General features: G+C 36.6%; 1 protein-coding gene across 1 annotated transcript in view; it reads right to left on the bottom strand.

Annotated features, from left to right (window-relative positions):
* Positions 1-24,077, bottom strand: part of Neb (nebulin) — a 217,731-nt gene that overhangs the window by 128,150 nt on the left and 65,504 nt on the right. The window contains 20 exon segments of the mRNA XM_048345481.1: positions 1,489-1,596; positions 1,683-1,787; positions 2,181-2,384; positions 3,098-3,409; positions 3,757-3,864; positions 5,726-5,830; positions 9,197-9,400; positions 9,596-9,907; positions 13,313-13,420; positions 14,301-14,405; positions 15,467-15,673; positions 15,785-16,096; positions 17,752-17,859; positions 18,863-18,967; positions 19,557-19,763; positions 20,714-21,025; positions 21,403-21,510; positions 21,645-21,749; positions 22,200-22,406; positions 23,097-23,408. Coding sequence (XP_048201438.1) covers positions 1,489-1,596; positions 1,683-1,787; positions 2,181-2,384; positions 3,098-3,409; positions 3,757-3,864; positions 5,726-5,830; positions 9,197-9,400; positions 9,596-9,907; positions 13,313-13,420; positions 14,301-14,405; positions 15,467-15,673; positions 15,785-16,096; positions 17,752-17,859; positions 18,863-18,967; positions 19,557-19,763; positions 20,714-21,025; positions 21,403-21,510; positions 21,645-21,749; positions 22,200-22,406; positions 23,097-23,408 — 3,654 coding nt within the window.

The following is a 24,077-nucleotide window of genomic DNA, read 5'->3' as shown; positions in this document are numbered from 1 at the left end:
ACTAAAGCAAATATATTTCTTTTGGTTATACAATGGATATTTGCATGTTATAAACCATTTAGAAAATAAATGAAATAGACAAAAACCAAACAACTACTAATCATAAAAAGGTCTAGAATAGACCTATCAGTGGATCACATAGCTCAACAGCTATGTACATATGATCATATAAGACAAGGATAAGCAAAAACAACTCCAAGAGAAGGACACAGGAGGATTTTATTGTTGATGTTACATTTAAAGTTCTAGGTGAATCTCCTTTGGCATACGCTATGTGGTTACTGTATATGATTTTGGTACACTGGGTATTGTATATATGCCTACCTGATCTAGGGAAGGGAAAGAAAAGCGAGGGTGTAAAATATCACAAGAAATGTACTCACTGCCTTATTATGTAACTGTACCCCTTTTGCACAACACCTTGTCAACAAAATTTAGTTAATAAAATAAAAAAAAATAAAATTAAAACAGGATTCTCCTACTTAGAGCAAACTGTTTGTGGTGCATGCATATGAAAGACAATAAAATTAGAATATGAGTCAGACATTGTATAAGGTTTAGTTTTCTTTCTCAGTTATTATGCAAGCATTCTTCTGTCACTCAATATTCTCCATAACCATGACTTTAATAGCAACAGGGATTTCATTATATGGCATACATTAACAATTTTACCCTTCTCAGATTACTGATCACTTATATTTATAATTACTTTATTATTTTTGAAATAAAGGAAAATATGTTTCTATCTCATGGACAAAAGATGACAGCATAACAATTTTTAGAAAGGCATGGAAATCTATCTGTTGGGGAAAAAATGCTTGCAGCCAATTTCTGGGCACCTAGACAACATGTGGTTCACATGGGTGGGTCGACTCTGAATAGCTGTGTCCTATTTACCCATTTTTCACACATTCATTAGTATACAGGGCATAGGCAGGGTTGGGAAGAAACCCTACGAGTTTATTAACAAGAAGCATGTCATGTAAAAAACTAAAAAAATAACATCTTTACTACAGTCAAGCATTCAATGTTTTGGTTCAGTAGGACTTATATGTATTTTGAGATGGTGCTATGGGCTCAACCATAGCTAGAATTTAACTTTCATATGAGAATTTTATTACTATTGTTTTAATCTAGTTCTTAAAAAATAATAAACCATTAGGAAGGGTTTTAATTTCATAGTGCACTTGCTCCACTATAGGTCCAAGAGAAACAAAGTGATATTCGTTTGTTTTTTTTTTGTTTTTTTTTTTTTGCCAGTCCTGGGGCTTGAACTCAGGGCCTGAGCACTGTGCCTGGCTTCTTTCTGCTCAAGGCTAGCAGCACTCTGCCACTTGAGCCACAGTGTCACTTCTGGCTTTTTCTATATACGTGGTGCTGAGGAATTGAACCCAGGGCTTCATGTATACGAGGCAAGCACTTTACCACTAGGCCATATTCCCAGCCCTCAAAGTGATGTTCAAAGTAGATCTTCTCAGCTGTACTTACGTCACTTGCGATGTCTCTAGAGGCCTTGGCTGCCTTGATAGGAATGGCATCAAGTCGCATGTCGTAGCCTTTCCTCTTGGCTTCTTCTAGTCCAAGCTTATATAATTTCTGCAGTAGACAGAAAGAATCATAAGCTCGATTTTTAAAGTACATAGTAAGGAAAATGTATCTTGTACTATAAATACATTGCTTACCTCACTGTAATTCACTTTGTTTTGTTTAGCTAGTAAAACTTCAGGTGTGTCTGGCATAATATGGATAGTAGTTTTATCTTTATTCCAAGCTTCTGTGTAGAGGTGCTAAAACAAAGACACAACAAGCACACATCTGTAATGAATAATCTGATCCTTGTTAGTTTTATTTTTTAAATGATCTTTAAATGCAAAGGAGTTGCCATTTAATAGTTTGTGAATACAATGTATCTTGATCAGTGTCACCCTTTACATTCTCACCCATCACTTCCCTACCTACTTTTTCTTTCTCTCTCCTTAATTTTGTAGTCTGTACATTGGATTTATAGAGTCGTCTGATTCTTAGTGAAAATTTATTACACCTTCAATCTTGCATTGGTAAGAAGTACATTTACTTAAAAGCCACTTTAATATCATGCTATCTACTTATGAATTTTCTTATATAAACAGATTTCAGGTTCTACCCCCCAAAAGACCTCCCTCATGCTAAGAAAGACTTACGTGGTTCATGGTAATAGCATTGTTTTTTGCCAACACCATAGGTATGGAATCCATTAGGCTGGAAAACTTGAATTTATCTGGATGCTGACGGTAAACATGGTCACTCAAAATCTGAGTAGCTCTTTTGTTCTTCTCATCCTCAAGAGAACCAGTAGGTATCCAGCCAATGCCTCTTAGCCATTGAAGATCAGCCTTGTACAAATTCTGAAATTTCAAGTGATAAATCACTAAATGCTAAGCATATGATTCTAAAGAAGTACAAGTTCAAAGTATATTCCATTATTTTATTTTTGTGCCAGTCCTGGGGCTTGAACTCAGGGGCTGGGTACTATTCCTGAGCTTCTTTGGTTCAAGGGCAGCACCCTACCACTTGAGCCACAGTGCCACTTCCAGACTTTTTTGAGTAGTTTATTAGAGATAAGAGTCTTATGGACTTTCCTGCCAGGCTGGCTTTGAACTGCAATCTTCAGTCTCGTGAGTAGCTAGGATTGCAGGTGTGAGCCACCAGCCCCTGGCTTATATTATTGTTAATACTTGAATTGTAAGAAAATTTCAAAAGTTATCTATGAATTATAAATCAACAAAATATACTTCTAATTGGAATATTTTGTTGTTTTTAATGCATATTAAATTGCAGAAAACCCTTAACAAAAGCATGTAGAGAATGTGTCAAATTTTCAATGACTAGATTAGCAATCTGGGCGCATACATTGAAGCCCCTGGGGGCATTTGTCTCTTTTTTCTGTGGAACGATAGTGGTACCTACAGTTGCCTGGGTGTCAGAACACCTTTTGGGCCTTAATCCAGGGCAGTGGAATTTAGTACTGTAGACTCAACTCCCTTCACTTCAGGAGAACTTTGATACTTAGGAAAGCAGACAAAATACGTAACCTAGCAAAGGAAAACCCTAGACTCACATCACTCTGGAGGTCATAGGCTTGTCGAGCATGGATGACATCGTTCTGGTCTGGCAGGCAAATCCATTGATGCAAGTAGTGTCTGTAATCAGCGTCACTGACTAAGGTCTGGCACTTCTTGGCCAGCACCACCCCCAGCATGTCTACTGGGCTGCTGTACTTGGTTTTCCACTTCTCAAAGTCCTTCTTGTATTCCCTGTCACTCTGGATCTTGGCCACGTGCATGGACCACATCATTTTAGGATCGTCTTTAATATTCCGGGCTCCGATATGGTGGCCCAGCTGTTTGCGAAAACCTTCTTTGTACTTGTACTAATGGAAAAAAAAAAGGATGTTTAATTCCTTTCAAAATTAACTTTTGTTGTCATCCTTGTGGCAAATTACAAAGCTCATTAACTCTTAAGGTCTTACAAGCCTGGAGAGCCAAAAATATCGGCTTTCAAATAAGACGGATTAAAGGCTAACATCAGCTATAAATTCCATATATAATAAATGTACCCTTAATCTTATCCCCATCATACAACTGCATACCTAGGATCATTTCATTCGGCTTTAATTTATTAGCCCTTAGGAGTTTTTGTTCAATTTATAATTACATTAAGATTGCTTTGAAATGATAAATTGCATGCAATCAATATCAGTGGGAGATAAAGTCTTACTTCGCTAGCAATTTCCCGAGATGCTTTTGCGGCTTTGATTGGAATAGCATCCACAGGGAGGTCATAACCTTTTTTCTTCAGCTCCTCATAACCCATTCGGTAGAGTTTCTGTTGGGAGAAAAAGATGATCACTTTCGGGAAAATGACTTATCATAAACAACAGCAGTGTAATGAGTCCAAAGTGCTAAATGTTTTAATAGTTCATGAGAATAGTGTCTGTGCTCTAGAAAACTCAAAAGTAATTGGAAATTATGGCTACATATTGCTAATGAACCCATTTTAAACTTTTAAGTTCTTTGATTTCCTCAATGTAGAAAATTAAGTGTCAGTTCTTCCCCACTACTTATGAGAATGCAACAGAGGCCAAGTGTTAGAAAAAAAAATGGATTATAATTTAGGAGCTGTTTTCCAATTAATGTGGAGTACTTCATTATAAGCTGCTAGAGTAAGAGCCTTTCCACCTTAATCTTATAAGGGAGGAAAATTGTGCATAAGGGGTGGTTGCTTCTGCATGGCTAATGTGTCGTGAAACAGTAACTGCTTCATGCTACAGGTCACTCTGAAGAAGGATCACTATCTGTAGGTAAGGCACAGTCTTCATCACTTTTAAAATTTAATATTTAAATATTTTAATTACTGAGATAGAAAACCTTATGTATAAAATGTTGTTTCTGCAGATATGTGACAGAAATAATGAGAATATAAATTAAATGCATTTTATTTAAAAATTAGATTGTTTAAATGCCTGTTGATCTTGGATCCAGGTTTATATTTTAGCTCTTGGAGTAATTTTCCAACACATTCCTCAATAGTATAATTACTCTCATGGATCAAGAGGCATTGTACTCATAAACTGACATGTTGACTTAAAAACTCCTTTGTATAATTACTTAAGGATAACTTTCAAGTCCTGGGGCTTGAACTCAGGGCCTGAGCATGGTTCCAGAGCTTTTTTTTTTTTCCCTCAAGGCTAGCCACAGTTCTACCTCTGGCTTGTTGGTGATTAATTGGAAACAAGTCTCAGGATTTTCCTGCCCAGGCTTGGCTTTGAACCATGATCTTCAGATCTCAGCCTCCTGAATAGCTAGAGTTATAGGCATGTACCATGAGCAGCCAGATTAAAGATAAATTTAAACTAAAAAATACTTTAGTTGTTCTACTGGATTTTATAACTTGTTATTTTAAATAATTATTTTTACACATACATATCTCAGGAGATTATTCTGTGATGAGAATAAAATTAATAAAATTCTCTGGCATGAGTTTTGTGTGCTCATTCAAAGTTTCAGTGAATACATGTTGATACTAATGAAAATAATGCAGATCTGGAGAGAATCATCTGGGCTCATAAATAAGACCTGCTTATATATGGGAGAGTGAAATAATTCATTTTGGGGCTGGGACATGGCTCAAGTGGTAGAACAACTATCTGGCAAGCAAAGGCCCCAGGTTCAAACCCTGGTACCACAAAAAAAGAAATAATTCAGTTTATTCTAATGAGATATACAATAATAAAATATAGGAACATAAAGCACAGTTCTCCAACTCTGCCCAAGTTAAGGAATACTTAAATGATGATCTAGAAGTCAATGATCTAGAAGTTCAATCTAGAAGTCAGCAAATAGGGAATACAAGTCTCATGTCATTTGCAAATGAAAATGATTCAGAAATTCAAAAGAACTTTTTTTTTTTTTTTTTTGGCCAGTCCTGGGGCTTGGACTCAGGGCCTGAGCACTGTCCCTGGCTTCTTTTTGCTCAAGGCTAGCACTCTGCCACTTGAGCCACAGCGCCACTTCTGGCCATTTCCTGTATATGTGGTGCTGGGGAATCGAACCCAGGGCCTCATGTATATGAGGCAGGCACTCTTGCCACTAGGCTATATCCCCAGCCCTCAAAAGAACTTTTAACTTCTTGGACTTAGCAATTAAACTGAACTTCCTGAAAATGCAGGCTGAATTTGGAAACTTACATCACTAGTATTGATTAAGTTTGCCTTAGCCAGCATAATGTCAGGTGTATCCGGCATGATGTGGATTTGAGTCTTGTCCTTGTCCCAAGCTTCTCTGTAAAGTCTCTAAAATAAGAAATAAGAATTTTTCAGTGTTTTTTTTTTAAGATTAGTACATGACATAGTTGGCTTCAAGCAAAATGCTGAGTTCATGTGCTTTAAACATTATAATTGCAGTTTTCTTGACATATCTAGGATATAACCCCCTTCAAGATGTAGATTATGGATCTCCTTTCCAAAGTTCCATATAATACTGTCCATAAGAAATCAACTGAAGTAGAACCTTTGCCAATTTCAAATGGAATGGAGATGTACTTCTTTCAGGATGTAAAAATCTTCCTCAGTGTTTAATTGGGAAAACCCTCTTGTCTTCTCAAAAGATGACTTATTCAATGTATGTCTAGAAATGAAGGCTTACATGTTCTAGACATAGATGTGGCTTACATTGCTATACAATTATTTTGGAGGATAAGAAATTTGATCATTTGAGGATTCCTAAAAGGACTGTTTAGAAGTTTATCAATATTATGCAGATGTCCTAAAACCATCTATATCCCTGTCTTTAGCAGAAGACAAAGAGGACTCAAAAATTTCACACATTATTGGTATATCATTGTTGTAATTATTTCCAACATTCTTTTTTTTCTCCCACATTCCCTTCCCATGGTTTTAGCCCTGATATCACTGTATCTGACCTTAGTACCCTGGATACTGTATATACGTGTATTAGAACTAGGGAAGGGAAAGGGAATACCAAAATCAAGAGACAAAGGATAAAAAGACAAACCATTCCAAAAGCAATACTTACAAAACCATTTGGTGTGAACAATTGTATAACTCATGGTGTGGGAGAAGGAGAGGGGGAGTGGGAGGGGGGAAAATGAGGGAGGAGGTAACAAGTTGAATAAGAAATGTACTCACTGCCTTACATATGAATCTGTAACCCCTCTGTACAAGACTTTGACAATAAAGAAAAAAAAGAAACAAAAATTCAAATCTAAAAAAAAATTTACACATTAACTGAAATTAAAAGAAATAAAAGTTTGAAAAACAGGAATATTTAAAGTGTTGGAAAATCTCCCTATAAGATATTATTTTTATCAACTACAAAGGATGAAACAGTAATTTGACAGTGGATGAATCAGGCATAATAATTTAAAGTTTAATTTAAAAATCAATGATCAAAGTTAAAATGATCAGCAATGGGACAACTTGATATGATGTATCCCTGAGAGGAAGTTCTGAGGGAAGACACAACATCTGCCATCCTTCTAAATCAATAAGGACATAAAAATGACTAAAACTGATAGGATTCTACAAAATAATTGGCCTGTTTTTTTCTCTTTTTACAAATTTAAGGACTTGAAAGACAGGACATAGTGAAGAAATATGTCAGTATAATATAGTAAAGGCAAGTAAAATATATGATCGTGGATTGGATTCTGAGCCAGGGACAAGTTTTTCTTTTAGAATAAAGGATAATAGTGGTACAACTGAACAAATTTTGTATCACATCAACATTAATTACTTGATTTTGATCATCACATTGTTATGTAGGAGAAGGACCTTATTAGCAAGATACACACTCTGAAGTATTTAGGAGTAATGTGGCCTCATGAAGTAACTCACTATCTCACAGATATGAGCAAGAGGATGAAAAAGAGGAGGAGGAAGAGATAGGAAACAAAATGTGTTAAAATAGTAATATTTGTGTAATCAGGATGAAAAATATGAGGTCTATATTATCTTTTAACTTCTATGTATTACTGAAATTATTCCAGTGTATTTTCATACTTATCAATGTACCTTTGAGAGGTATAGTGTGAGACATGTGGGACTGGCATTTTCTTCTTTTCCAAGATGCTTACTTCAGTGCATATAAACCAGAGAAACTGATTAAGACCTCCAAGTCCAAAGCACAGGGAAGTTCACTAACTTTTGCCTACATTTATCCCAGTTCTGCTCCCACCTTTCCGATTCATTCCCAACACCACAGTTTCTCAGTCTTCCAACTATTAGTGCTGTACACCAGATGATTCTTTGGTGTCCATGGCTGTCTTATGCATTGTGGGATTTTCAGCAGCATCCCTGGTTTCTATCCACTAGAGGCCAGTAGCATGCCACCTCCAAGTTACAACAAGCAGAAATATTTCTATATTGTGTCTAATGTCTCTTGTGGGACAAAATTGTTCCTACTGAGACCCACTAAAACATTCTGTTGATTTAATGGCACGTGCCACTCCCATCCTATTGTATCAGGAAAAAAAATGTGTTTATAGTGGGATAGATAAACTCCAAAGACGAGACAGCAGGTTCAAGGACCCTAGCTGGTCCTGGTTCTGCTGGGCCCAAGAGAATTAGTGTCTCAGCATCTCTGTAACTACCCCACACTGTTAGAGGGTACATATAGCAACTTTATGATCTACAGTTTTTCTCTTGGTCACCTTATTCTAAGTTCAGAGCTTCATGGAGAGGAAAAAGATTCTAAGAAGGGGAAATTATTTTGCACAGATGTGTGCTTTATGAATCCTTTAGATTAAAAGTGCCATAGTAAAAACAAAAAAAAATGAAGGAAGGGGTACTTAAATATTCATAGTGAGGCTGACAGGTCAGCATTTACTACAGCTTTTGGAAAACAAAATTGCAAAAGTGAGCGGAATAAGGGCCTGCATGTTATAGAAAACTCTTCATATATATGATATAGGTAGAATACACAGCACATTCTATAGTATATACTATATGTATATATATGTATTTATACTATGCATATTTAGATCATATATGCATGTACATTTTTAGATTCTCTAAGACATATATATATATAAAATACCTATTTTGTAATGTTTTTAATGTTCAAGGTTAAGCTATTTAGTTGAGTTGTGATGAGTAGCCTTTCTCCTCTTGGGAGAATATATATATATATATATATATATATATATATATCACATATATACACGCACACACATATATAGAGAGAGAAAGAGACAGAGAGACAGAGATAAAGATAGAGACAGAGACAGAGAAAGAAGGTCTCACTAAGTAGCCCTGGCTGCCCCTGAAGCCACTACATGTGGCAGATAAACACTCTTGACAATATTTCCACTTTGCCTATATAATATCTCCTCTTCATGTACTCAATCCTAACCAAAAATAAAATTATGTCTTTAATGCTCTGAAGTTTCACAGGAAAAAGCATGTTCAATAATTTTCTCATTACATTCTGATTAAAGAAATTTGATTGACTAAAATTGATACCAAAATATTTTTATATTATTCCACAAGTGGATGTAAAGTAAACCAATATAAAACATGATGCTGTCCTGTGGAAAATAATGCTTTTCTATTCTACTCTTTTATTAAGTGTATACTATTGAGAAACTTCCAGGTAGCAGACACTATCCATTTTATTGATTTTTTTAAAGGATTACTCACATCACTTCTATTTTTGGCATTTGTTTTTGCCAGAACTATGTCCATGGCATCAGGAATGCTGGTAAACTTGTTTCTGTCTGGAGGCTGGCGATACTTCTTTTCACTGATGATTTCTGAAGCCCGCTTGTTCTTTTCTGCTTCCAAAGAGCCTAGAGGACTCCATCCTATACCTTTCAGCCACTCAAGGTCAGACTTATACATATTCTGTGAAAGGATAAAGGAAGCCATCAAAATCTTGTCTTCACGTGGCCCTTTGGGTTAAGTGACTATACACATTACAAACAGATGCATTTTAGATTTACATTGATAATTCCTCTAATTTCTGCTCTCTATAACTATATTGCTATTAATACAAAGCATGAAGCATCACATAAAGAAACTAATGTAACAAACACTGACCTCACTTTGTAGTTCATACACTTTTTTAGCTTGGATAACATCATTCTGGTCCGGCAGGCATGTCCACTGGTGCAGGTAGTGCCTGTAGTCCGCGTCACTAACCAAGGCCTGACATTTCTTGGCCAGCACCACCCCCAGCATGTCCACTGGGCTGGTATACTTGGTTTTCCACTTTTCAAAGTCTTTTTTGTATTCTCTTTCGCTCTGCATTTTGGCTACATTCATTGACAACACAAGTTTTGGGTCATCTTGGACACTCCGGAATCCAATATGGTGTCCAAGTTGCTTCCTGTAGCCTTGTTTGTATTTAAACTGAAATAAAAGGAAATCAGTACATCAACACAAACAAAGGTCAAGTTAAGATAAATTTGTCCCATTTTCTTATTTGTTTTCAAACACCGAAACAAGAGAAGAGATATTTGTGCTAACTTAGACAAGAAAAGTTTTCTTATTTCCTATTTAAGTGGAGGTTTCCAAAGAAACCTGATGTCATTGATTAGCAAGAGAAGTTATCATGAGGAATTAATAAATTCCAACTAGAGGCATAAATATGTGCTAGATAATAGTGAAGACTGACTTCAGGATAACATTTCCTAAAATCCTTGTTATATATTCTTTTGGAAATGATAATCTTATTGGGAAAATATAGGTTGGATGGTAGAAAAATTGTTAAGTACATGGCTTGCTGAACAGGCTTAACACTGTAGATAAATTTACTCTGTAGCAGGATTTTCAGAGGTCTGGCTCTGGTCATATCAGATAATCAGTCACATATCAATGTCTTATGTCCACAGATGGCTTAAAATATAAAATTTAAAAGTTCCACAAGAGAGCAATGTACTTCCAAAGAAGTAAAAATGAGTTACCTAAATTTAAGTGAAAGAAAAATCTAATATTAAGATTCAATTTTAAAAAAGTAGTATCAGTGCTATTGACAGTAATCTAATGTCATTTACTTGTTAGCTCCTGAGCATGTCATAACTCATAGAGCGGGTTCTACTCTCTCATGATATCTACTTTATTGTTACATATATTAAAAGTGTTCAGTACTTTGAGTTGATTTTTATCCTCAATATGGACAATCTGACATAATTACTAATACAATAAGTAGTGCCACGAATTCTGTATGTAGTACAGATAAATGTACACCAGCAGCTCATTTACTCTGGCTTAATCTCCTGTATTAAAACAATACTAAATTTTGAGGCACTGTAATTTTTTACAAGTACACGAATAGTTGTTAAGAGTTTGATTCACAATACCAATTTGTCTTCTTTCCCTCCTACACAAATCTCAAACTTCAGCCAAAACTGGAAATAAGACCAATATATATCATTGGATAAATGGATGAGTAAAATATGATGGATATTTGCAATGGAATATTTAATCAGAAAAAGAAATGAAGAGCAGATACGTGCTACATATCTGATCTAAACAAATTATGCTAGCTGAAAAACACCAGACACAAAAAGTGACATAGTGTAAGATTTCACTTATATGTAACATTCAGCATAGGTAAATCCATAAATCCAGAAAGCATAGTGATAGTTGCTAGGCAGTGGAGGGAAATAGTAAGAAAGTGACTGCTAAGTGGAATGGAGTTTTCCCTTGAAGTGATGAAAACAAATTTTTATTCACCAGGACATGATACAGGTGCTGGTTCTACCACCCTGTGAGGCACTATTTTAAGAGGCATTTTGAGAGACAAAACAACTAGATTAGACTACTAATTACATGAAATACTAATTGAAGAACTTATGTCAAATTAAAACAACAAGGAGAATGAAGAAGAAATGTAGAATGTTTGAAGAGTTTATAACATAAAAGAGGAAATGAACTAGTTTTGTTCTAGAACAGAGAACTAGAGTTGATTGACAAAATATTGAAGTTTGAAATAAGGATGTGTATAATGACAAAGAGGGTCTAAGAAGGACATGACTTGTCCCGAAGGATTCTGAAATTAGTAACTATCTACATATCCAGAGACTGTTGGGTGTTGAGACAAGGTTGAATGTTGACTCCTAGGTTGGACTGAACAGTTACCATCTAATTTCTATTTTTCTAATTTATTAAATTACACTCAAAAAGACTTCTAATTTGCTGAAGTTTAATATATATGAATATATATGAATCATTTGACTCTCAGGAAATACAATTTCTACAGTGGAAAAGTTCACTTATAGTTAATTTTAGTATAAGACTTCTAAAGATTCTAAGTAATGAGTTCATAGAAAAGAAATTAGGTTTATCGAATGCTAGATTGTTCTGAAATACTAATGTTTTTTTTTAATTCCTAAGTTATCATTAGCACACAGTTTAAATGAAATGAGTTGAATTTCTGGGGAACATTCAAACATCATTATCATTTTAGGATCATCATTATAGTGACTCACTTTAATGAAGTGTTGACCTGAAAGCTAGATGTGGATAATAATAATAATACATTTCCTCATGCTTCTGAGCGCCACCCTTGAATTAGCTAGAATTGTCTTTACTATTATTGGAATTTGGTGTCAGATTCTTTGTTTTAGACATTGTTTCTACTCTGTACTTTAACTGACCTATTGAATCAAGTCATTCTTTTGTTTTAGAGATTTTGGTTAAGAAGTTGTGTTCCCCAGCCAGGAGTACTTGGCTCACGCCTGTAATCCTAGCTACTCAGGAAGCTGAGATCTGAGGATTACAATTTGAAGCCAGGTGGGGCAGGAAAGTCTATGAGACTCTTATCTCCGATTAATCACACACACACACACACACACACACACACACACACACACACACACACACAGTGAAAAAGTGGAGCTGCAGCTCAAATGGTTATGTGCTGGCCTTGAATAAACAACAACAAGAAAATCTCATAGACAGCAGCTCAAATGGTAAAGTGCTAGCCTTGAACAAACAAACAAACAACAAGAAAATCTCATAGACAGTGCCCAAGCTCTGTGTTCAAGCCCCATTACTGACAAAAAAAGAAAACAACAAAGTTGTGCTTCCCTATGATTTTAGTAATTTATTCTCTAAAACCATGATCCTTTATTATTATGGACTTTATTACTATGGACTAAAATGAACTATTTGTCTATATACATTTTATCTAAGTATAGCATATAAAAGTTTACATATCACTAGGAACTTTATCTAGTTTATTTGCAAATGTGCACCATTTCTAATTATAATTAGAAGTCTTTTGTAGTGCAAGTACCCTTTTTCTATGAGTTTTGGACCAGATGCTCAATTGTATCATAAATATAAACTCCTGAAATTTCCAGGATTTTCTATGCTATTATCATAATTATGTTAGTAAACAAATGGCATAAATAGAAGTAATTTGTAGTTAATTTTTAAATATGTACATATAGAGAGGTATTTTTATTGTATGTTTGAGATTGACTTATTAGCTGGTACTTGGAATTTATTTAAAATAGCCTAGTAGGAAACACAAAAATTAATTTCAAATCTTAATTATTTCATAGTATCTCAAAACAACATCTTAGTGTCATGGATCTTTACCTCTGGCCCAGGCTATAATCAAGAAGCACCTACTGATGTTTGAACACTGATAAAGAAGAGTGAACTTGGGTAAGATAGACGCAGGATAAGATGAAGGGAGCAACACTGCATTTTGAAAATGTAAGACTTTCTATAAAAATAGTTACCACCATTCAGTCACCAAAGGGAGTTATAAATGTACCTTACAAAAGTCACCATGGTACTTACATCACTAGCAATGTCTCTTGAAGATTTGGCCAGCTGTACAGAAATGGCATCAACCGGGAGATCATAACCTTTCTTCAATGCTTCTTCCCATCCAAGCTTATAGAGTTTCTGAAAATTAAGAAAAATTTTAGCATTATTCTTTCTACATTAAAAGTAGATTCTTAAGCACAAGTTTATATAGAGTGTTTATCAAATTCTAACTTAATCTACCTCAGCTCTAAAGATAAAGATACGCCATTTGATAGAACAACAGCATCAGCTGATATGGCTCTGTTTCTATTTTTCATTTTGGCTCTGAGACTCCCTGATAGTATTTTTCAACAACTATATGACCATATCAGGTTTAACATTTCTTTCTGCTTCTCACTATAGTCACTTGTCTTAAACACTGGTACTAAGATAATAAAAATGACAACAAAATCATGGAATTCTAAATATTTAATGATAAAAGTTATACATCACAATAACTGTATTGGCCTTTCTAAGTCAAATCCATTGTATGGATGTATGTTTGTTAAAATCTTAGTAGTGATAAAAGTAGCAAATCATCATCTAATACTTTCTAATGAGCTTTGCTTAGAGCCTTACACATAATTTCTCATTTGATCCTGTGGCAATCTAATGTCATAGCACTTTTATGATACTAATTTTTGGAATGAGGAACTAAGGTTTAGCTCGTAGGTGATTTAACCAAGCAACTAAAAAATGCCAAAGCCAAAACTCCTATCAGCTCTGTTAGATCCAATTCTTGTTTCAGCAGTGAGCTATTGATTTCCTATTTCATATAAACACAGAGATAAACAAAATAGTTGCCACCTCAATGGAGCACACAGCTGCAGCTGGAGCATTAGCTCCCTTGTGCAGCCTCATTGGGTGAACTAGACACTCAGTCACTCCTTCCCATTATCTTACTTACATCACTATTTCTAACTACAGCACATTATAAATGCAGAAGTTTTAAAGAAAATAGAAGACCATGTACTTTTACCTGACTATAGAGTGTTTGATTCTGCTTTGCTTGCAAAATATCAGGTGTATCAGGCATCACATGAATCTTGGTTTTATCTTTATTCCAATCAACAGTATATAAATGCTAGGGAGTGGGGAAAAAAGATATTTGAAATCTGAACAGTTGTGTAGTCCAAACAGAAAATATGGAGTATTTAAAGGCACTTTACTTAAAGTAGTAAATAGCGAAAAGAACACATGACTTAGAAGAGATATTGAGGCCAGCCTTGGTCCTGCATCTGTTTTCTGAATGCTGGGATTATAGGTATGTGCCACAGGTCCACTTCAAGTATAGACTTAAAAATAATATTTAATATATTTTACATCATTTATATGTAAATGAAAGTAAGACATAATTTCTTAGATGCTCAGAGCAGCAGAAGAAGAAGGGTGGGAGGGGTGACACTAATCAAGATACATGGTACTCAAAATCAATATGTTCAACTGGGACCCCTTTGTATAAATCTTTAAAGAAAATAAGAATAATAAATTTAATTTAAAAGACTAAAGTTTAGTGTGTAAAAATGAATTAAAAAAATTGGGGGGCGGGCTGGGAATATGGCTTAGGGGTAGAATGCTTGCCCTGCATGCATGAAGCCCTGGGTTTGAGTCCTCAGTACCACATACACAGAAAAAGCCAGAAGTGGCGCTGTGGCTCAAGCAGTAGAGTGATAGCCTTGAGCAAAAAGAGGCCAGGGACAGTGCTTAGCCCTGAGTTCAAGCCCCAGGACTGGCAAAAAAAAAATTTTAATTTTTTATCAGCATACATTTGCTATGCAAGGGGAATTTCACTGTGACATTTTCACTCAGTATACAATGCTTTCCAATCAATAATCCCTGCTATCACTTTCCTTTACCTCCCTCCTTGCTTCCTCATGCAATTTCATAATATTTCATTCTAAGAATGAATATCTCATTTCAAGAAATATCTCATTCTAAGAAATATAAGTAATTTCTAACCCAATTAGAAGAGCAACGGAAGGCAAAACTACACATGGACCCTGGAAAATAGCATAGGACAATGCTCTTGAATGATTTGCTACGGCGTAGAAGTGGTGGACCTGAGTTCAGTTTCTAAACAAGAATAAGGGCCTTTTAGCCTTTCCTCACATGGGAGCTCTGGGGAAAAGCAACAGTTCTTCCTACCCTGTTCATGGTATGCGCATTCTGCTTGGCTAGCACCATATCCATGGAATCAGTCAGCTTCTTAAACTGGAAGGTGCTAGGATGCTGGCGGTATTTCTGATCGCTGGCATATTCTGTTGCTTTCTTGGCCTTTTCCACTTCTAAGGAACCAGCTGGGCTCCAGCCAAGCCCTTTGTACCACTCATTGTAGTCCTGCTTATATTCGTTCTATAAAAAGGAGAGACAAACTGTGAATTTACACACCAAAGTATGGTTCAAAAGTATCTCCTTTCCCATGCCAGAGGTTCAAGTATCACCCAACTAGAACAGCAGCCTTACATTACTCTGTATGTGATTCATATTCCTGGTCAGTTCAATGTTCATGGCATCTGGAAGGAGGATGTACTTGTGAATCAGGCGTTTGTAGTTTGTATTGGTGATGTTGGCTTGGGCATCCTTGGCGGCAGTTACACTCAGCATGTCGGCAGAGGTGTGGTAGCTCGTCTTTGTCTTCTCATAGTTTTTCTTGTACTCTCGATCAGACTGCATCTTGGCTACTTGCATGGAGTGGACCAATTTAGGATCATCTTCCAGACTGCGGAAACCAACCATTTTCCCCTTCTCCTTTTCATAATTATACTTATATTTATACTGTGAAGGAAATATGGATGTATATGAAGAACACATCTCTTGGCTGATTACCATTCTAGTATCAATATTCTATTTCATAAAATTGATACTCATGTAGCACACTCAAATCATTAAAAAATTCTGACATTTACCTATATAACTGAATTTTTACAACTACACCTTGGGAGGTAGATAGCAAAATTCTCATTACAGCCCACATTTTATATATGATTACATGCTGAAACCAGAGAGGTGAATGACTTGTGAGGTAACTTGTGTGGATGCCGTACCACACTGGCTTATACATGATTTAGTGCTACATGAATAAAAGTACCACAAGATAAAAAGCAAGGTGGTCTAAGCAGCTTGATGTTGTCCTTAGAAACCAACAAGTAGTGATTCCCTGATGGGAATAGGTTCAGTTATAAAATGTATAGTATAATTATAGCATAGTTTTACATTTGTGGCATTTCTTTCAAGATTCTTTAAACTTGTATACTGGGGAAGAAATTGTCCTACTTACCACCCTAACTTTTATGGAGGGGAGATTGTGATACATGGGGGGGAGATTCTTATTCTACCTGACTCCTCACAAAGTGGAGTTTGTGAGTTATAGAACAGAAGCCGGAAAAGTAGAATAGCTTGAGTGTAATGGAAGGAGAAGAATTTGTGACTCTCAGGACAAAGGGAGTGGGATATGGTGTTTAGGTTGGAAAAATGCAGAGAAGGAAGAAGAAGGACAAAGTACTACTTGGAAGGTGACCAGGAAAGAATACCTTAAAATGTGCTACATCTGTCATTTCCAAGTTACTGAGTAGTCCCTGGGAGTAGAGTTTTTTTGTTTTTTTGTTTTTTTGTTTTTTTTTGGCCAGTCCTGGGCCTTGGACTCAGGGCCTGAGCACTGTCCCTGGCTTCTTCCCGCTCAAGGCTAGCACTCTGCCACTTGAGCCACAGCGCCGCTTCTGACCGTTTTCTGTATATGTGGTGCTGGGGAATCGAACCTAGGGCCTCGTGTATCCGAAGCAGGCACTCTTGCCACTAGGCCATATCCCCAGCCCCGGGAGTAGAGTTTTTGAGCAATGAAATGTATTTCATAAAAGGAAATGTGTTATGATAGTGCCATGTTGGTTCATAATATTGCTGGAGGTGGAGGGAGCAGTAATGTGTAGTGCTTGCCAGTTTCTATGGTGTAAATTCTGCCTCCACAGATGACATCAAGATATCAAAGGCTTAACAACTAGTCTACAAATCATTACCTGAAAATCAGATCATCAGCCCATTATTCAGCACTCCCCAGTACAACATTCCACAAGGCCTACTCTTGGGAAGTCAGGTCCTAGGAGGGAGACGGCAAGACCACCAGACTTTCCCCATGAAAACTTGGTGAATGTCTTTGGATTTCTATTGTGCATGCCTTGGTAAGAGAATTCGAAGTGGACTCACTGTAATCTCTTGAGATGGGAGCTGATATCTATGAGGACTATAATATGGTTTGTGTTTTGCATTTCAGAAATACCAGAGAAAACACATGACCCAAGCTAAGAGGAATTCATAGACCACAATGAGTCTATTGTTAGCAGGCACATGTGTTTTTCCTATTTTATCCAGTGGATGTTTCCCTTATTATTTTGGTTGACTGAAAACCCCACCCGGGTGACCATCTTCTTTATACTTACATCACTTGCAATATCTCGGGAAGCCTTTGCAGCTTTGATAGGAATTGCATCTGTTCTGAGATCATAGCCTTTCTTTCTAGACTCTTCCAAAGAAAGTTTGTAGATTTTCTGTAAAGAGAGAAAAAAAAGAATAATTTTTTTTTCTTTGCCAGTCCTGGGCCTTGGACTTAGGGCCTGAGCACCATCTCTGGCTTCTTTTTGCTCACGGCTAGCACTTTGCCACTTGAGCCACAGCCCCACTTCTGGCCGTTTTCTGCAAACGTGATGCTGGGGAATCGAACCCAGGGCTTCATGTATACGAGGCAAGCACTCTTGCCACTAAGGCCATATCCCCAGCCCCCAAGAATAATTCTTTTACATAGGGGCATCTGAATTATTCTAGGACAATAAGTTAGCTCTGTGACATTCTTTTTGTTTGAGACAGAAGGCTTCATTGGTGGTTCAACAGCTGAGTGTCCTTATAAAGAACAATCATATGGGAGATGGAATGCTTAAATTCAAACCTATTTTTCATAAATATAAACAGTACTAGTCACCTTTTATAAATGTACATTGAAGAGGGTGTATTTTATACTTAAAAGATTACAAAACAGCTATCTTCATAAAATCCAACATTACTTTATAATCAACTTTTATTTATAAAATTATGTGGATTCTACCAGAAAGTCAGTAATTCCAAATCTTAATGGAATTCAAAGAACAGAAAAACTCCTAGAAGAGAATTTTCTAACAACTATGATCAGGCTGAGAAAGGAAATGAAACAAAACCCCAGTGTATTTTCTAACAAGGGTTTCATATTCCTTATGGAGGGGCGTCACACTAATTTCTTTATTTTTCCCTTTCCATTTACATCTCTTGTTTAAGACCACCCAAAAGCTTGGGTGGCTCCCAGGGGCTCCCTCAGAATGAAATCCTGGGACTCATACTTCCTGCTCATCCTCTTGCCCCAAACCTTATCATTAACTTCTAAGTCTCTTGCTTTGGTGTATGTTTGCCCAGAACAAAATCCTCCAAATGCCTAATTGCTTCTCCCACTTACTCCAAACTTTAGCAAAACAAAATTAGAATGGGCAAGTTTCTTACTGGTTCAAAAGAGAGAATTATACTTACATCACTCATATTAATTGCATTTGCTTTGGCCAAAATAATCTGTGGGATATCAGGCATGATGTGGATTTTGGTCTTGTCAGCTTCCCATGCTTGTTTATAGAGGTGCTGGAGACAAAATATAAAGAAATGTTTAAAATCTTAAGAAGATCTCATTTAGTATGTATATATCATCCATTTCTCTTTCGGTATATATAATATATGCTATTATGTATTATATATTACATACTTTCTATATATACTATTTATTATTAATATATATTATATTAGCCAGGTGCTAGTAGCTCACACCTGTAATCCTAGCTATTCAGGAGGGTGAGAGGTGAGTTCACAATCATGGTTTGAAGCCAGCCTCCACAGTCTGTGAGATTTTTATTTTATTTTTTGAGGGACAGTATGGCACATGGTTTTTTAAAATGTAATTTTATTGTTATTAAAGTATTGTACAGAGGTGTTACTATTTCATAAGTCAACATAGCCAAAGAAATTTCAAGATGAGCATTAAGAAAAGGGATTCTATTTATTTTCAGAGATTCTAATTGGGTATAATTTCTATTCTTTATTTTAAGACTATAATACCTTTTTTCAAGGTAAAGGAAGTCTCAAGTGTGAGCCCTTGCAACTGTGTTAGCAAAACCTGTAGATTAAATACCTGCATTTTGTCTGATCAGTAACACTGCATTATGGGAAGACTTACTTCATTCATAATTTTTGCATTATTCTGGGCCAAAACCATGTTCATTGAGTCCATCAATGTAGAATATTTCAAAGTGTCTGGGTGCTGGCGATACTTCTTTTCACTAATAATCTCCATGGCTTTCTTGTTTTTCTCAGCTTCTAGGGAGCCAAGAGGGAGCCATCCAATGCCCTTCATGAAGTCGGCATAGTCAGCTTTGTACTGATTCTGGAGAAGAGGAAAAAAAATTCAGTGATGAGGAGAAATCCTAACTACCCAAGAACCATCAGTGTGTAATATTCCATAACTTCCACTTCTGTCTTTCAACCAATAATCTTCAGATCTCAGCCTCCTGAGTAGCTAGAGTTACAGGTGTGAGCCACTGGTGCCCAGCAATAGATGACTTTTAGAAGTCTCATTTTTCTCTTTAGATCTATAAGTCTCTAATCACCTACTACCATTACAACTTCCTTAAGACACACACAAAAAAACAACAAACCCCACACTGGCACTTCATGCAAATTTTGTTGCAAATTTTCCTCACCTCAAATCCGTATAACTACCATATTTAGGCATCAATGTACCTCTTTGGCATTCCCCCAAGAGAGATCTAGGCTTGGTTTAATGCTGTCTCCTTTTACATTTCAAGTTAAACTCACTTTTTCCAGTTACCAATAGTTTCTTTGGCTGAACTCTTGACTCTGGAATTACAGCTCTGTCTGTGATTCCACAAGCTGCCCCAGTCATCAGCTCCCTAATATTCCATCAGGAAGATAGTTTAACTGCAAACCTAGAGATCGGCGAATTAAAGCTGATGGGAATGAGGGGCTGGAACTATCAAATTATGTGAGGTCATGTGTTCCCTTTGATTCCATCCATTTGATCCTCCTTGCTATGTTTATTTCCTTCTGTACATTCATTCTGAAACCATGTCTGATTTGCTGTCATTGTTGGATCCAAAATCCAACAGCATTGTGGCAAAAAGAGTAGAAAGTTAAAACTCCTTTCTAGATTATATCTCTTATTAAAAGAAAGAAATTCAATCTAAGGTAACACATGAAACAACTCAGGAAATTGCACACAAATTTCTCTCAGGGTTTTCAAGAAGTTCTGATTTATAGTCACTCATTACTTATTTTCTAAAATAAATGCTCTGTAATGTTGTGGCTTTTACATACATCACTTTGAATCTGCATCATATTTTTGGCCAATTCAAAGCCCATGGCATCAGGTAGCATGTTGTAGGTATGGATTATGTTCCTATAGTTGGCATTAGTGGCCACTTCCTGGGATTTCTTGGCTGCCACAACGCTGAACATGTCCACCGGGGTGTGGAAGGAGGTCTTGGATTTCTCATAGCCCTTCTTATATTCCCGGTCTGACTGCATCTTTGCTACTTGCATGAAGTGCACCAACTTGGGGTCATCTTCCAGGCTCCGGAAACCAATATGTTTCCCTTTGGCTTGCTCATAGGCTTTCTTGTATTTGTACTGTGGACAGAAAAGGAAGCACAACAATAGGAATGGTGAAGGGAGGAGAACAAAAATCTCAGTCATTGGGTAGCATGAGCTTTGTGGTAGGCAAAGTGATTCAAACTCTAAAATCAGGCATGAGGCTGAAAATTTTCTGTAAATGATTTGAATAGCCTAAAAGCAGTTAAAAAAATGTCTCTGCTGCTTCTTACAGTAAAGAATGAACAAAAAGTTAGAAGGTGCTTGGACTAGGTGGAGGGAGGGGTCCTATTTGCAATCCAGGATGGTGTTACCACAAACACTGAGTAGAGTTGAGCCACAGTTCCTGAATGCACACAGGGTGCCTAGTTTGCTCTCCTTTGCTTGGCCTAAAGGCAGCCAGGGGGAAGACTTACATCACTGGCAATGTCCCGAGAGGCCTTTGCAGCCTTTATGGACAGAGCATCAGGCCTCAAATCATAGCCTTTCTTTTTTTCTTCTTCCCAGCCGGCTTTGTACAGTTTCTAAATGAAGAAAAGGAAAAACAACAGCACCTGGTTACTGGATCCGAATGGAGATCCTTTGGGGTTCCAAAATGGTCAGCCTTCTCCCTCCCCCACAAAAAAAAAAACCCTTTCTGTTTTGTTCGTCTACTTACATCACTCATGGTGACTTGGTTTACTTTGGAGAGTAAAATATCTGGAGTATCAGGCATGACGTGAATGGTGGTCTTGTCTTTGTTCCACTTCTCAGTGTAGAGCCTCTGCAAAAGAGAGGGAAAGTACATGATTTTACATCAGAACAAGTTTCTAGCAACAGGAGCAGGAGGGAGAGATTCACATCTCCATGGCGGAAGAGGTTCAACTGGAGTGGGAAATGGATACAATAGAAGAAAGGCTGAGGAAACCAGATACTCAATGAGAAAAGCAATCAATCGTCAAGTGTAGCAACCCTTTTTGCTGGAAGCAACAAATGCCATCTTGCCCATATCTTAAATAAATTTTGAGCTTTATAGTCCTGAGGTTTTAATATCAAGATGTATCCTGATGACTAACATAAGAGTGAGCTATAGAAACAAGGAAATCTTTAGCATTCCTATCTACAACCATCACCATAACGCTCATCATAGAAGATAAAGCTGCTGAAGAAGTTTCCCGGCCTACAACATGAGCACTGTCAGGAGTCCCTGGCTGATGAAGCAGGTGGCTCCTACCTTGTCCATAGTGAGCTTGTTGCTTTTGTTAAGCGCCTGTTCCATGGTGTCCATGGAGTATGTGAACTTGAGCTTCTCGGGGTGCTGGCGATACTTCTTCTCGCTGAGAATCTCTCCCGCTTTCTTTGCCTTTTCCACCTCCAAGGAATCAATTGGGACCCAGCCAATCCCCTTCATCCAGTGGGTGAAGTCAGATTTGTAGAGATTCTTTACAAGGAAAGAGAACATCTTCATTTCAGCAAGAGTCAAGAATCTCTTTGGCTATACCATTTACTCATTATCAAAAAGGAAAAGAAGGAAGAGGGAGGAGAGACTGTCTAAAATCACTTATAAAAGTGATTATATTCATGGAAGCATTGAACAGAAAATTCTAATGTAACAATTTCTTTAAAAATTAACTTTCTTAACAAGGCATGGTGAAACACTCCTGTAATTTCAGCATTCAGGAGTCTGAGGCAGGATTCTAAGTTCCAGATTAGCCGATAGCTAGAACTTGTCCTAACAAATCTCAACTTCCTTGAAGAAATGAAAGATTAATAGAATTTTGCCTTAGGAGCAATGTTATATGTCACCCATTTGGCCCTCTTAATTTTTTTCATAGAAGAGATCATACGTTAGATCTAAGAGCCAAAGACATATACAGTAAACCATTGGTATCTGTGGGCATACGGGTTCAAAGACACTTTTTCAAGGAAAAAAAATAAGCCCACAAATGACAAGAAAGCTACAAGTAGTTCAAATGAATCAAATTTTAGAATTTCAAAGTCTGTAGAAGTTCCCTAGAGAGAACAGCAAGTTGAACCAGGTTTAAGATGGAGTAAGTAGCTCTGGAAATTTCTTTCACAACACATAGAAATGGGAAATGAAGCATGCTGTCAGCCGCTGACCACAACATACATCACTCTGAATTTGCATGGCATTTCTGTTGTGCTCCACATTCAAGGCGTCAGGCAGGAGGGTGTAGTTGTGATAGGCTTGTCTGTAGTTGGCGTTGGTAGCGACCTCCTGAGACTTCTTAGCAGCAGTCACACTGAACATATCCAAAGGTGTATGGTACCTGGTCTTACTGGCTTCGTAACCTTTCTTGTACTCACGATCTGACTGTATTTTGGCCACGTTCATGTAGTGGACAAGTTTAGGATCATCTTGAAGACTGAGAAATCCGATTTGTTTCCCCTTGGCCTTCTCATAGGCCTCCTTGTATTTGCACTAGTTCAGAAAAGATTAGAGGGGGGAGATGTTTGTGAATTGAATTGAATTTATATAACAAAGTAAGCAAAAGTCAAATTCAGTTTGAATCTAAGTAACAACTAAACTTTTTGTTTTAACATTTTAAAACAAACAACTGGCAAAAATATTTCTAATCTTGAAATTTGTTCTGCATTAAGAATGGAATAGTTTGTACATTATATCAAGATTGTAAGTAGAATCTTTGATTATGCTCAGTTTCCTTAAGATTGTGTATTTTTACCTTATTTCTATTATTATTCTGAATTATGTGATAAAGTAGTTTCATAGTCATAACTTTCAGCAAGACTTTAATACAAATTAAAGAACTGAAGACAAATTAAAGAACTTTAATACAAATTAAGGACTTAAAATTAATAAGCTTACAGTTTCAGAAGGCATTTATAACACTTGAAAAAATATAAGATAACCTGTAAAAATGTAATATTTTGTTATTCAACCTATAAATTTTCCTGGCTTCTCTTTGTAGAAATTACAGTGTATATTAAGACAGTATAAAATAACTGGATTTAAAAAAATTTAGTGATATTTTAGTACATCAAGATATTTCTGAAGCTGGGTGCTGGTGGCTCATTCTTATAATCCTACTCAGGAGGCTGAGATCTGAGGATCATGGTTTGAAACTAGCGC

This window comes from Perognathus longimembris, chromosome 4 (genome assembly GCF_023159225.1).
Source record: "Perognathus longimembris pacificus isolate PPM17 chromosome 4, ASM2315922v1, whole genome shotgun sequence".
Lineage (NCBI taxonomy): Eukaryota > Metazoa > Chordata > Mammalia > Rodentia > Heteromyidae > Perognathus > Perognathus longimembris.
The sequence above is the reverse complement of the archived record's forward strand: the minus strand, read 5'-3'. Positions and strand labels throughout refer to the sequence as shown.